Genomic DNA, 16,139 nt, shown 5'->3' on the forward strand with positions numbered 1-16,139 from the left:
GTTAATAGAAGGAAGGAAATAACAAAGCTCAGAAATATAGACTAAAAAGACAATAGAAAAGATAAAAGAAGCTAAGAGTTGGTCTTTTGAAAAAATAACCAAAACTGACAAATCTTACTAGACTAAGAAAAAAAGAAAAGTCTCAAAATCAGAAATAAAGAGGAGACATTCAACTGATAACAGAAATACTAAAGCTCATAAGAAATTACTATGAACAATTATATGCCAACAAATTAGATAACCTAAAAGAAATTTATAAATTTCTAGAAACATACAAGACTGAATCATGAAGACATAGAAAATGTGAGCAGACCAATTATTAGTAAGGAGATTGAATCAGTAATCAAAGACCTCCCAACAAAGTCCAAGATGGCTTCACTGGTGATTTCTACTAAACATTTAAGAATTAACACCAATCCTTCTCAAACTCTTCCCAAAAACTGAACAGGAGGGAACGCTTCCAAACTCGTTTTATGAGGCCAACATTACAGGTAACAAAACCAGACAAGGACACTACAAGAAAAGAAATCTGCCGTCCAATATCCCTGATAAACATAGATGCAAAAATTCTCAACACAATATTTCAATAGTACATTATATTAGTACAATATTAGTACAATACAATATTAATACTAATTAGTACAATACAATACTAATATTGTACAGTATTAGTACAATATACTAATATTTCAATTGTACATTAAGAGGATCATAGACCATGATCTAGTGGGATTTATTTCTGGAATTCAAGGACGGTTCAACATAGGCAAAACAGTAAATGTGATACCCCACATGTGATACCCCAAATGTGATAGGGAAAAACCCATTCTTCTTCTGTGTTTCTCCTTTACTCCTGCACGACTACCACACTCACAACACTTCTGATACCAGATGTGTGAGGTATTCTTCCCCACCACCAAGCAATTTCTGCCACACCAACTGGGTGTGGCACCAACTGGGTCCTACAATTTACCTCATTTCTAACACTATCTACTTGGATATACTGTCAGATTCCACAGGTTAAGGGATCTGTCCCACAAGGCTGCTCCCCCCCCCATTTATGCCAATCACAACTCCAGATTGTGACCTGTGCTTCGGACTCATCACCTATAAATGAGAGGCTCCCAAAAGACCCTCCTTGGATTTGATTAATTTGCTAGAAGAGCTCACAGAACTTAGAAAAATAGTTACATATGTTTACCAGTTTACTTTTTTAAATATGATAAAAGATACAGGTGAATAGCCAGGTGAAGGGATACATAGGGCAATGTCTGGCAGGATCTTAGCACAGGAGCTTCTGTCCCCAAGGATTTGGGCGGACATCAGCCTCCTGGTATGTGGATGTGTTTACCAACCTGGAAGATCTCTGAATAGGCCTATACTATTGAGATTTTTATGGAGGCTTATTCATGTAGGTAGGATCAATTATTAATTCCATTTCCAGTCCCCTTCCCCTCTCTGGAGAACTTCTAGGTTGGTGAACACATCCACAGACTAGGAGGGTGACACACCCCAACCCCATGGGGACAGAAGCTCCTGTGCTTGGGACCCTCCCAAACCTCACCCAATGAATATCTTCATGTGACTATTCTTCTGTATACTCAGTCATGTCCTTTAATAAACTGCTGAACATAAATGTTTCCCTGAGTTCTGTGAGATGCTCTAGCAATTAATTAAACCTGAGTAGGGGTCATGGGAACCTCTGATTTGTACCCAAGTCAAACAGATTACAAAATCAATAGACAAAAATCAGTTGTATGTCTATACACTAACAAGAAACTATCAGAAAGATAAATTAAGAAAACAATCCCATTTACAATAGCATCAAAAAACAAAATACTTAGAAACATTTAACCAAGGAGGTGAAAGATGAGTACACTGAAAACCATAAAACATTAATGAAAAACACTGAAGAAGACACAAATAAATGGCAGGATGTTTTGTGTTTGTGGACTGGAAGAATTAATATTTTTTAAATGTCTTATACTACCCAAAGTGATTTATATATTAAATGCAATTCCTGGGGCACCTGGGTGGCGCAGTCGGTTAAGCGTCCGACTTCAGCCAGGTCACGATCTCACGGTCCGTGAGTTCGAGCCCCGCGTCGGGCTCTGGGCTGATGGCTCAGAGCCTGGAGCCTGCTTCCCATTCTGTGTCTCCCTCTCTCTCTGCCCCTGCCCCGTTCATGCTCTGTCTCTCTCTGTCCCAAAAAAAATAAATAAACGTTGGAAAAAAAAATTCATAAATGCAATTCCTGTCCAAATTCCACTGGCATTTTTTGCACAGAAGTAGAATAAATAATCCTAAAATTTGTATAGAATCACAAGAGACCTCAAAGAGCTAAAGCAATTTTGAAAAGGAAATAGTAACATTTGTAGAACATAGTAAGCTCTTCGACATTGGACAATAATGTTTTGGATTTGACACAAAAAGCAAAGGCAACAAAAGCAAAATTAACAAGCGGGACTACATCAAACTAAAAAGTTTCTGGACAGCAAAGGAAACCATCAGCAAAATGAAAAGGGAATCTATACAATGGGAGAAAATATTTGCAAACCATATATCTGATGAGTTAATATTAAAATATACAAGGAATTCATACAACTCAATAACATAAATAATCCAATTTTAAAAGGACTTAAATAGACATTTTTCCAAAAAAAGACATACAAATGGCCGACAGGTACATGAAATGGCTCACAATCGCTCATCATCAGGGAAATGCAAATCAAAACCATAATGACGTATCATCTCACACCTGTTAGAATAGCTGTTTTCAAGGAGACAAGAAACAAGTATTGGCAAGAATGTGGAGGAAAGGAAACACTTGTGCACTTCTGGTGGGCATGTAAATTGGTGCAGCCGCTATGGAAAACAATGTGGAGTTTCCTCAAAAAATTAAAAATATAACTACAATATGATACTGCAATTCCATTTCTGGCTATATATCTGAAGGCAATGATAACACTCTCAAAGAGATATCTGCACTCCTATATTCATCACAGCATTATTCACAACAGCCAAGGTATGGAAACAATATAAATGTCAATCAACAGATAAATGGCTAAAGATGTGTCATCACACACACACACACACACAGGAATACTACCCAGCCATGCAACATGGATGGACCTTGAGGGCATCATGTGAAGTAAAATAGGTCAGACATAGAAAGGCAAATACTGGATGATCTTATATATATGTGGACTCTAAAAAAGCCAAATTCATAGAAACAGAGAGTAGAAGGGTGGTTTCTGGGGATGGAGGTGGGGGAAATAAGAAAAGGGAGAGGCTGGTAAAGGGTAGAAACTTTCAGTTAAAAGATAAATAAGGTCTGTGGGCCTAATGCATAACATTATGGCTATAGTTGATAACACTATATTGCACAATGGAAATTTGCTGAGAGTGTAAAACCTAAGTGTTCTCACCAACATAGTTAAGTAAATAGGGTAAATATGTGAAATGAGTAAAAGGTGGTAATCATTTCACAATGTAAACATATATTAAATCTTCACATTGTAGACTTAAATACATTATTTTGTCAAAAAAGACAAACTTGCAGGCATATGGATAATTGCTCTGCTATAACTAGAAGCCCATGGTGGCTTAGAGGCTTCCACATAGCTGTGAGAGAAATGAGAAAAAAAATGAAAAGAACGGCTACCTAGGAGTTAAAACTATACCAAAAGAAAGGCCACAAATATGCATGATCCTCCACATTTAGCACCTTATGAGAACATAGGAGCTATATTTTTGGTTCTCTCAAGCTTGCAGCAGTATAATTCAATTAAGTGAGTTCAGAGTTTAACTTACCTTTTTTTGTGCTCTAGCCTCAAACCCCTAATTTCATGTGAAATTGTCTTCTGTGTCATTTGAGAAAACTTGATGTCTTTCTTGTTGTCAATATGTCTCGATGGCAAGTTGGTTGCAAGAGAATTACAGCCTTCATCTGATAAATCGCTATTTTCTTCTGCCTGGGGAGTAACCAAGAGCCACAGTCAACCATGTTCTCTTTGCACAAGTAAGTTCAGTATGACCTTCCAGGTCAAATAATTCATTGTAGATAAATATTTTCTCTAAAGTGATGCTACCAGACAGAATTTTGTTGAAAAGGATTTCATTATCAGCGCATTAGTTCAGATTAGGTACATGTTCTAAATGTCACCAACTATCCTTAGTGCATTATGCAGCTATAAAATGCCCAGCATTCGTGAACATACCTAACAGTTGTGGAATCTAGTTCTTAAGGCATCTTTAAACTTACTTCATTAAATTAAAAACTCTTCTCCATGAACATAAGGGAAGGGAAGTGAAAATAATATAAAAACAGGGAGGGGGACAAAACATAAGAGACTCTTAAATATGGAGAACAAATAAAGGGTTACTGGAGAGGTTGTGGGAGGGGAGATGGGCTCAATGGGTAAGGGGCATTAAGGAATCTCCTCCTGAAATCACTATCGCACTATATGCTAACTAACTTGGATGAAAATTAAAAATATATAAACTAAAATTTTAAAAAATAATTAAAAAGAAATAAAAACTCTTCTCTACATCCACTATCAAGAGGATGAGAAGACAAGCCACAGACTGAGAGTAAATACTTAGGAAAGACATATCTGATAATGGGCTGTACTCAAAGTATTGTTATTCTGTATATTCAAAAATATATACAAAGAACACTTAACAATAAGAAAAAGCACAACCCAACTTAAAAGTGGGCAAAAGATCTTAACAGACATCTTACCAAAGAAGACGTGCAGGTGGCAAACAAGCAAAGGAAAAGATCATTTGCTCAACATCATGTCAATAGGAAAGTGTAAATTAAAACATCAAGATACCACTACACATCTGTTAAAATGGCCAAATCCAAACTACTGACAAAACCAAATGCTGGCAAGGATGTGGAGCAAGAGGAACTCTTATTCATTGCTGGTGGGAATGCAAAATGGTACAACCACTTTGAAAGACAGTACTAAACATACTTATACCATATTTGGCAGCAATTACACCTTATTGGTATTTACCAAAGGAGTCGAAAACATATATCCACACAAAAACCTGCACACAGATGCTTAAAACAGCTTTATTCAGAATTGCCAAAACTTGGGGAAAAAAACAGTGCCCTTCAGCAGATGAATGGCAGTAGATTCAGTACATGAACTGTGGCACATCTAGAAAATGGAATACTATCTGGCACTAAAAAGAAAGGAACTATCAAACCATGAAAAGACATGGAGGAAACTTAAATACATATTGCTAAGTAAAATAAGCCCATCTGCAAAGGCTACATACTATATGATTCCAACTATACGACATTCTGAATAGGTTAAACTATGAAGACTACAGAGACCAGCGGTAGTCAGTGGAGGAGGGGGAAAACAAATAAGCAGAGCACAGAAGATATGTAGGGCAGTGAAACTATTCTATATACTATAATAATGGCTACATGTCACTATACATTTGTCCAAACTCACAGAATGCACAATGCTGAATCAACCCCAATGTAAAGTATGGACTTTGGGTGATAAAGATATGTCCGTGTAGGTTTATTGATTGTAACAAATGCACCACGGTGGTGTAGGGTGTTGATAGTGGAGGAGGCTGCACATGTATAGAGGCAGGGAGTATATGGGAACTCCCCACTCAACTTTGCTGTGAATCTAAAACTGCTCTAAAAAATAAAAGTCTATCGAGAAAAAAAATAAAGCAGCTATATTGCTTCTAAACAGACACCTCCCCCTCCAAAAAAGGAACTAGAGCCTAGGAGCAATGAACATGTTTAGAAAAAGAGGAACGAAGTGAGAAATATACTCTTTTGAAATGCGGCTGTTTGCAGGTCATCTGGGTAGCTCAGTGGGTTAAGCATCCAGCTCTTGGTTTCAGCTTAGGACATGATCTCACAATTCACGAATTCGAGCCCTGCATCGGGCTCCTTGCTGACAGTGCAGAGCCTGCTTGGGATTCTCTCTCTCTTTCTCTCTCTCTGCCCCTCCACTGTTCATCCTCACTTTCTCTCTCTCTCTCTCTCAAAAATAAATAAACTTAAAAAAAAAAACATGGCTGCTTGCTTAAAACAACTGGACTGCATCTAGCTGATCAAAGGTATGTTAGTTTTTAACCCCTGAACAAATTACAAAGGCAATGTATAAAGCAGATCACTAAGGGAGTTTAGAGAATCTCTATTTCTACACAAAATGTAAATTAAGGGAACTATTTCAGTGACTTTTAGGGTCTGCATACATTCATCTTACAACAGAGGCACACCTTTAACAACCTGCTTCAAAAAGGCAATCTGATTTGCTGCCCTAATATTTATTAGGAATGATGAAAAGTTTCCTAGAGATGTTGAGAAAAATGACTCAAAACAGAAACCAGGAAAATAAAAGGAGGAAGACCTAAAAAGACAGAGAGGCACAAAAACCTGTTATCAAAGACCAGATGAACAGAAGCAGTCAAATAGTGAGCAGAAACTTTGATGATACAGAAAAGGAAGAAAATAATCTCTGAAATTCTGTGTTTAAAGGTGAACCGTCTGTGAAGTATAAACTACACAGCCTAAGGAAGACAAACTGGTATGATATATTAATACTGTTAATTATTTTAACTTTTAAGAATCAGCTCTTCCAAATCAGCTCATGAGGATACAATCAACTAAGTATTAGGTATAAAAAAGTGGAACAGGTTAGTAGACATATCACACATCTTGGTACTTAGCAAGAAGCCTTGAAATTGTATTTTTTTTTTTTTTTGTGGGGGTGGGGGGGCACCTGAGTGGTTCAGTTGGTTAAACATCTGACTTTTGTTTTTAATTTTTTTAATGTTTATTTATTTTTGAGAGAAAAAGAGACACAGATGAGTGGGAGAGAGTGTTTACCTATGACAAGGCCAAATATCTTCAAAATTCCTTTTCTTTGCTCTACGAAATGATTAGCTAAACTGTTTTAACCCCACTGATTAATTAGAACAAAAGGATTATTAGCCAAACTGTGGTTAAGCTTTCCTCCTTCCTCCAGGCCCCTAAAATATTCTCTGATCTGTTTATCTCGTCATGCCACTCTTTCATCCCACTTCCCCAAATCCAGTTCCTAGCCTTGTTGACTCCTCTCCATGAAAGAAAAGCCATTTTTGCCTAGCCCTTGAGCTCCTTGAAGATCTTATGGTCACAGCCTTCCCTCTCCTATTTCAATAAATAGTCCCTTTCCTCCCTTGGAATAATCCTTTCGAATAAAGTCTCTCCTTACTAAGTCCGGGTTTATTTTTTGTTTGACACAATACTGGCCAATGGATAAGAACATCCCTGAATCACAGGGAAGAAGGCTAGAGAAACTTGGTATCTTTTAGATTACCTTCTGGTTAGACTCCCACATCATTAATTATGTTACCTACAACCGTTTATGTAGGTTTAAATCCTTTATTCTCCTAAAAAATTATCCCAGTCCCCTACCCCGCAAAATACTCTCAACATACACCACAGACCTCTTGATATTGCTGGGATGAAAGTTCATTATATGCCCACTAAAAGAACTCAGAACTCACCTTAGTTATTAAAAGATCCTATAACTATATTGCTCTATGAATCTGCTTACTGATTATGGGTGTGAGATAAACATAAACTAATTTTTTAATGTAAACTATTTTTAAAGAAGAAGAAGAAGAAGAAGAAGAAGAAGAAGAAGAAGAAGAAGAAGCAGCAGCAGCAGCAGCAGCAGCAGCAGCAGCCTTTAGAAACTATTTTTGAAAAAAATACCTGGCAGAATAAAGGTACTTTACTTTCCATTTTTCAGTTTAGAGGTAAATTCGGCCCTTGAGGACTCAAAGGTCTTGATGAACAAGTATGAATGAGCACAAAAGGATTTCCTGCCAAAAAAAAAAAAAAAGATAAGAAAAAAATCATATGCCTGCTTAAGAGACTTAATTACATTTACCTACCTGGTTATCCCTGTAATGTAACACAGTATAATACCAAACAGATATTCCCCAAGCCATATATGTGTACAAAAACTAGAAAAAGCAGTTAGTAGATTGTAATTCACAGGAGATCACACCGTCCCTTAATTTTACCTTTTGTGGTATAAGAAGTAGAGAAATCCAAAACAAATGACATAAAAGGCAGAGAAATCCAGTTATATTTATTTATTCAAATAAACCCAGAGAAACAGAACTACTAACATTGCAGCAATTCCCAATGTTATTAAATGCTTACTACATACTAGACATTATGATGAACACTTTAACATAAATTATTTCATTTATTCCTTACAGATACTTTTTAAGGAATTATCGTTATCTTTATTTTACAGATGAGGAAAATAAAGACTCAGATCAAGTTGTCCAAGATGAAACCGCCAACAAATAGCGGAGTCAGAATTTGAAGTCAGACAGCCTAACTCAAGAGCCGTGGTCTTCAGCACCCTATAACATCGCCTCTCAAAAAAATACTATTGTAAACAAAAGATGCCTCAGCCTGTTTTAAATCAAAGACTTCCACATCACATACCAACCAATTTTCATAATTCCTCGCATTTTCACAGGTTTTTTTTACTTCTATCTGAGTTACAGTGGATGTGCTATTTATTACATTGCTAGTTATATTACATTGTTACAATTATCAGGGTCATTTTCATACCATGAAGTTTAACTGCAAGTATTAATATTCTTAACAGAGATAGTACTTTAAAATCACTTACTTCTGAAATGTTATGCTAATTACTGCTGAATGTGGTATGTCCAACATTCCTGGAATTCAAACCATGTTAAAAATCCAATGAAACCATGTGACAAGTAGCCATCTCAGAAGACATTAGGTGTCTATGCAGATTTCCCCAGCAACCCACTCGATGTTACCTCTTCGAGGTCTTCTCTAATGAGCTCAATCTTTACTTAGAAACTATTTGGTATAGTATGGTCTCCACCATTGTAACTGTCTTCACCACTCAACTGGCATTAATCATTTGCCTTATATTTTTATTTGCCACATATACATCTCCTATATCAACTATAACCTAAATTTCATGGGTGGACTGAAAGGAATGGATTGGTATCTTATCATTCTTTGAATTATTTCTCACAATAACAAGCACAATGCTATATGTATAAAAGGAAGGAAAGAAAGAAGGAGGGGGGAAGAGAGGGAGGAGGGAAGAAGGAAAGGAAAGGAAAGGAAAGGAAAGGAAAGGAAAGGAAAGGAAAGGAAAGGAAAGGAAAGGAAAGGAAAGGAAAAGAGAGAAGGCATGTCTTCCTTATGGAGATTACTCACCAACAGCTTCTTAAGTTATCAAAGTACCTAATTAAGCACAGTAAGCTTTATTTAAATAAACCATGAAAGGAAGACTTGTTTCATAATTTTTTGACCTATCAAAAAGTTGACTGGTTTTAATCCGCTGGATGAATCAAATACTACATAACCCTCTCCAAGCTAAGAGAAAAAATAGTACAGAAAGTCCCTTCCCCATAAATCTGACAAAAGATGTCTCAAGTCTTTCAATCCTATGATACATATATGAACTTGCAAGGACAAACCAAGAGAAATGAAGTTGTATTTCTCTTGTCCAATCTATCCGTTTGTCTCTCCATCCATGAATTCAACACATATATACTGCATGCTTACGATGTACTAGGCTCTCCTCCAGGCTGAAAACAGAGACAACAGGGATACAGCAGTGAAAAAACAGGAAAAAATAAATCCTGTTTATTTATCTGGCTCCTCATGGAGCTTACATCCTAGTCAAGGAGTATGTTATCTGTGATAAGTACTAAAGGGGAAAAAAAATGTAAAGTAGGGGGAAAAAGTGAAGTACGGTGTTAGGGAAGAGAAGCAGGGAACAGATAGGGTAGCCAAGAAAGACCTTACTGAGAGGGAGACTTGTGCATACAGATCTGAAGGAATGAAAGTAGGAAGCCAATGAATATCTTAGGGGACAGCATTTCAGCCAAAGAAAAGCAAGTACATAGGCTCAGAAGTAAGAAGGAGCTTCATTGTTCAAGGAACAATGGGAAAGCCCATAAAGCTGAAGCAGAAAAAGCAAAGTGAAAGAAGTGGGGATCAGAGGGGTCAAGGAAGGGGGGCAGAAATAGAGGGCCCTTAAATCATTGTAAAAACTCTGGCTTGTGCTCTGAGATGGGAAGCCATGAGACCGTTTTGAGAAGGGAGATGACATGATGTAAAGTCCTTTCTGAAAGGATCACTCTAGTCGTCACAAAGAGGATAACCAGGTGGGGCTAGATTCCTAAAAGCCAAGTGGAAAAAAGTACTCCAAAAGAAGAATGAGTAATTGCCTGGGTGGCTCAGTTGGCTAAGGGTCTGACTCTTGATTTCAGCTCAGGTTATGATCTCAAGGTTCATGAGGTCCAGCCCCTCATCAGGCTCTGCACTGACAGTGCACAGCCTGCTTGGGATTCTCTCTTTCCCTCTCTCTCTGCCCCTACCCTGCTCGCTCTCTCTGTCTCTCAAAATAAATTTCAAAAAAAAAGAAGAATGAGTAATCAGCTGTGACAAATGCTGCCAACAGGTGAAGTGAGAGGAGTACTGAATGGCTGATTAGGTTTTCCAACATGGAGGACACCAACGACCCTAAGAGGAGCCATTTGGGTAGTATGGTAAGGAAATAATGTCCTTGGAGTGAGTTCAAGAGAGAACGGAGGAGAGAAAACAGAGACAAACAGAAGAGAGGACTCTTTCAAAGAGTATGCTTTAAAGGGGAAAAGAAATGAGGTAGTAGTAGCTGAGGGGCAAAGGGGTTACGAGGGTTGAAGATGGGGGAAAATAAAGGCATGTTCATACGCTGATAAGAATAATCTAGTAGAGAAGCAAAAATTGATCACACTGGAGGGGAGAATTACTGAAACAATATTCTCAAGTAGGATAAAGGAGATGAGATTTAGGGCACAAGGGCAGGGTCTGTCCTTAGCTGAGAATATACTTATAATAATAGGAGACATGACAGAGTAATTGGGCTTAATTACATGAAGACCAAGTAAGTAGATGTGGTTGTAGAGGCTTGTGAAAATCATCTGATTGCTGTGAGTTTTCTTTTATTATTTAATATCTATATTATATATATAAACTTTTATTTTAAGATGGAAATCATCTGATTGCTGAGTTCTCTTTTATTATTTGATATATAGATAAGCTTTTATTATTTCATATATATATATATATATATATATATATATATATATATATATGCTTTTAAGTAGGCTCCACACCCAATGTGGGGCTTGAAACCACAACCCTGAGATCAAGACTCATATGCTTTACTGACTGAGCCAGCCAGCTGCTCTCGATTGCTTTAGTTTTCTTAGTGAAACAGGAAGCAGCATAATCAACTGAGAACAAGGATGTGAGAGAAGATGCTAGAGGTTTGAGGATAGAGGTATTGTTATTTAACAGTCATCTAGGAAAATGGAAGAATTAATAGCCCAGGGGTACCTGATAAAGTTGCTGGGCAGCCTCAAGGGTCCCTTGAGGAAAGGACAGTGAATTTAAAGTGAAACCAGGAAGCATGGTTGTGGTTTTTTTCTCTAGCTGTGTTCAATGCAGAGATCTAGATTTAATCTAAGATTATAATTTAGCCAAGAAAGTAAAATGAACTGAAAATGTGATAAGGAAACTGGGGGGGAAATGAAAGGGAATGGTTTTAATTATTGACCATGTAACAAACGGAGTAGGTGGGTGGGAAATAAGTATGAGAGATGGTGAGTGACATCTAAAAAAAAAAAAAAAAGGTAGACTGAAGATCCTGGTGGGGTCCAAGAATTATTAGAGTCAGAGTGAGCCTGAAAGACAGGAATGTGATGGTTAGAGAATGGCACACACAGTATTCCCCCACCTTATGCATGGAGACCTGTTCACAGACCCCCAATGGAAGCCTCAAACTACAGAGTACCAAACCCAGTATATATTGTTTTTACCTAAACACAAATACCTACAATAAAGTTTAATTTCCAAATAAGGCACAGTAAGAAATTAGCAATAATTAATAAATTAATTGAGAATTAATTTTTCATACTGAGAATACGAAAAAGGGAACAAGTGACTGAGGAAAGGTTAAATAATTGTAGGAAGACAGGAACTGAGAGATCAGAGTACTGGAAGGATCATCTACATAAATGCTAAAGTCACAAGAATCATGACAGGAGTACAGTTAGAGCAGCAGAAAGCCAGGAGCTGAAATTTAACTAAAGCAACAAGGAGTGGTAGTGGGTGGTATAATCTGATAATGCGAGATGCAAAACTGAGCAATTTGAAAATGGAACGAAGAAATGTCTGGAAGCACCTATGAGAATCAAGAAGGGGTCATCTACTCACCCTCTAGTCCCGGTAGTACTAGGAGAGCGCGAGAGAAAACCACCACCACCAGCCACATTCCCAGATACACAGTCTTTTCTCATTTTCCCTTACATCTTGGTGGTCACTATCTGATTCATCAAAAACTCCCCAAAAGAAGGAAATTCAAAACCGTCTGATACATCACAAGTATTTTTTAAAGTATCATGACTGATTCAGTCCCCATGTAGATCAAGCTATCATATTATTATTAAAGGGTTTTCCATTCCTTGGCAGAGTATAGAATTTTCAAAATTTTATAATTTAATACATACATTAAAATTAGGGGAGGAAGACATACAGATGGCCAACAGACACATGAAAAGATGCTCAACATCACTCATCATCAGGGAAATACAGATCAAAAGCACAATGAGATATCACATCACACCTGTCAGAATGGCTAAATTCAAAAACACAAGAAACAAATGTTAGTGAGGATACAGAGAAAAAGGAATCCTTGTGCACTGTTGGTGGGAATGCAAGTTGGTGCAGCCACTATGGAAAACAGTATGGAGGTTCCCTAAAAAGTTAAAAATAGAATTACTATATGATCCAGTATCAGACGATTGGATATTTACCGAAAGAATACAAAAACACTAATTCAAAAAGATATATGGGGGTACCTGGGCGGCTCAGTCAGTTAAGCAACCAATTTGGTTCAGGTCATGGTCTTGTGGTTTGTGGGTTCAAGCTCCACATTGATTGGTCTCTGTACTGACAGCTCAGGCCCTGGAGCCTGCTTCAGATTCTGTGTCTCCCTTTCTCTCTGCCCCTCCCCTGCTTGCGCTCAGTCTCTCTCTCTCAATAATAAACATTAAATTTTTTTTAAAACTATATGCACCCCTATGTTTACTGCAGCATTATCTACAATAGCCAAATTTTGGAAGCAGCTCAAGTGTTAGAAGCCCATCTATCCATTGATAGATGGATGGATAAAGAGGTGGTATACATACACACACACACACACACACACACACACACACACACACACACACACTGTAATATTACTTAGCCATAAAAAAGAATGAATAATCTTGCCATTTGCAACAGCACGGATGGAGCGAGACAGTATAATGCTAAGTGAAATGTGTCAGAAAAGACAAATACCACAAGATTTCACTCATATGTTAAGAAACAAAGGGAAAAAAAAGGGACAAACCGAGAAACACTCTTAACTATAGAAAATAAACTAATGGTTACAAGAGGGGAGGTGGGTGGAGAATGGGTCAAATAGTTGAAGGGATTAAGAGTACACTTATCATGATGAGCACTAAGTAATGTATACAATTGCTGAATATTGTACACCTAAAACTAACACTTTATGTTAACTATATTGAAATTCAAATAAACAAACTTTAAAAACCGTAAATGAAGTTGGGGAGGAGTGCTTATTGTTACATGAAATCATAGAATCCACAACAGAGCTAGGATGATTTCAGAAATCTTTCTGGTCAGGGGTGCCTGAGTGGTTCAGTGGGTTAAGCTTCTGACTTCGGCTCAGCTCATGATCTTACAGTCGGGGGGTGGGGTTCGAGCCCCACATCGGGCTCTGTGCTGACAATTCAGAGTCTGGGGCTGCTACAGATTCTGTGTCCTCCTCTCTCTCTGCCCCTGCCCCACTTGTACTCTCTCTCTCTCTCAAAAATAAACAAATATTTAAAAAAAAAAAGAAATCTTTCTGGTCTAATACCTTAATTATATATATCGGTATATATATATAATATATATATTTATATATTTTTATATATTTTATATATATATATTTTATTTTATAAATAAATATATAAATAAAATATATAAATAAATATATAAATAAATATATAAATAAATATATAAATAAATATATAAATAAAATATATAAATAAATATATAAATAAAATATAATTTTAATTTAATTTAATTTAAATAATAAATAAAATAAATAATTTAATTTAATATATAAATAAAATATAATTTAATTAATATATATTTATATATATAATAATTATATATATAATATATTATATATAATATATATAATTATATATAATTATATATATCGGTACACAGAAAGATTGTGATTTGCTCACACAACGTACACAAAATAGTAGCAAAATTCAGGTCCCTGACTCCCAAATCCAGGGATACTTTCACTAAATTTACACTGCTGCTTAGTAAACCCAGAGGCACAGCTAGGCAGAAATATGGAGAATCTAACTTTATTTTGCTTTTAGTGCTCTGATGTTTGCATTGCGCTTTCACAGCTGCACTTCTCACTTGCTGAGTTACCACCACCTCCACATCTGCTTCCCTCCCATCACCCAAGGGTGACAGCCTTCTGCAAAGTACTTTCCACTCTTTCCATTTGGGTTCCCTTCCAAGCCGCCCCCTCACTTCCTCCCTCACTTCCCCTGCAGCGATGACCGCAAACGTCCGTTAACAGCAACTGCAGACACCTCTTCACTGCCCCTGTTGCCCTTAACGTTCACACACGACCGGCACCACCCCCAACTGCCACCTTTAACCATACTGACTGAACTTCCACTTCATGGAAGAACCTGTGCTGTGGAACATTCCAACAGGCCCTGCTCGTTTAGCCTTCTGGCGAAGAAAGTGAGTAGACCTGTGAACACGTTAAACTACTCACCAGATGAAAACAAGCGCTCTACTAGAGGTTTGAGGGTTTGCTCAAGAAGCAGGGAAGCTTCCCAGCCACCATGACCTCCACCCTTCTAGAACCACCACCATTTCTGAGGCACCATCGGATCCAGCCGCGTCTGCCCCTTTAGTGCCCGGCCCGCCCAGTCACATCGCTGCCCCTTCTGGAACCTTCGTCCATCTCCGTAATTGTTCTACTTTGTCCCTCACACCGGGTGGCACGCTCCTCGGCAAGTCTTGCCTCTCCACCTGTGTCCCCTAGGCGGGGGGGGGGGGGGGGGGGGGGGGGGGGGGGGGGGGGGGGGGTCCCACCGTGAACCACCTCGGGCTCCCAAGGGTGTCCCCTTCCTCCCGCCTCACGGGCCGAGGCCCTAGCCCCATGGGATCCGAAGGTCCTAGCTGCAGGCCGCTCAGCCCCCGCCCCCGCGTGGCCCGGCGCTCTCGCTGCGCCGCCTTCCCAGGCTCCCACGCGACGAAGCCCCGCCCCCAGGTCACCTGACCGAGGCCGACGCTCCGCCCACTGAGCGGCCCGCGCTGCAAGAGTGCGGGACCCAGGGCACCGCCACCGCCACCGCCTCCGTCACCGCGCAGGGGCTCCGGAGCAGCGGGGAGCGGCTGAGCTCGCCGCCGCCTCCGCGCCGACTGGACAGCGCTGCGGCCCCGCGGCTCCACCCCACGTCACAAGGGCCTGTGACCTCACCTGGCCCCGCTCGGCGGCCCAGACGCGAGCTCCTCCCCGCGCGCTGTCCTCCCGGCGCCTGGATTTCGCCGTCCGTCCCGCACTCCCTACCCTTCCTGCAGCTCTCTTCGTTCCCTGGTGCAGTGTCCCGCCCCAGTCTGACATCTTTTCAGGATTATCCTGTATCCATCCTTTGAATACTTCCCGCCCTGCCTTCGAAAACATTCCATCCTTCTTGGTTTCTACCGCTCTGTACCGGAAAACAGCGCAGAGCTCTTTGTCCCGACGCTTGGCTGAAATCGGTTCCAGGCTGCCCTTCAGAGGACTAACGCTTACTTTGGGAAGAGATGCTTTGTGTTTCTTCGAAGATCAATTTCTTGTGTGTGTGCATGCTGCAGATGAAATGTTACTGGTAAAAGACACAAAGCGATTTTTCACGGCTTGCCCCAAATATTATGTCGCTAAAACGTTGTACGAATCCAAGACATGAAATTA

At 39.0% G+C, this 16,139-nt stretch overlaps 1 protein-coding gene across 1 annotated transcript in view; it reads right to left on the minus strand.

The window, feature by feature from the left end:
* The window catches only part of EFCAB13 (EF-hand calcium binding domain 13), a 132,744-nt gene extending 117,174 nt beyond the window's left edge, over positions 1-15,570 (minus strand). The window contains 3 exon segments of the mRNA XM_045489278.1: positions 3,814-3,974; positions 7,748-7,857; positions 15,461-15,570. Of these exon segments, the coding sequence (XP_045345234.1) occupies positions 3,814-3,974; positions 7,748-7,777 (191 nt within the window). The 5' untranslated portion in view covers positions 7,778-7,857; positions 15,461-15,570.
* Between the last annotated feature and the right edge of the window lie 569 nt (positions 15,571-16,139).

This window comes from Leopardus geoffroyi, chromosome E1 (assembly GCF_018350155.1).
Source record: "Leopardus geoffroyi isolate Oge1 chromosome E1, O.geoffroyi_Oge1_pat1.0, whole genome shotgun sequence".
Taxonomy (NCBI): Eukaryota; Metazoa; Chordata; class Mammalia; order Carnivora; family Felidae; genus Leopardus; species Leopardus geoffroyi.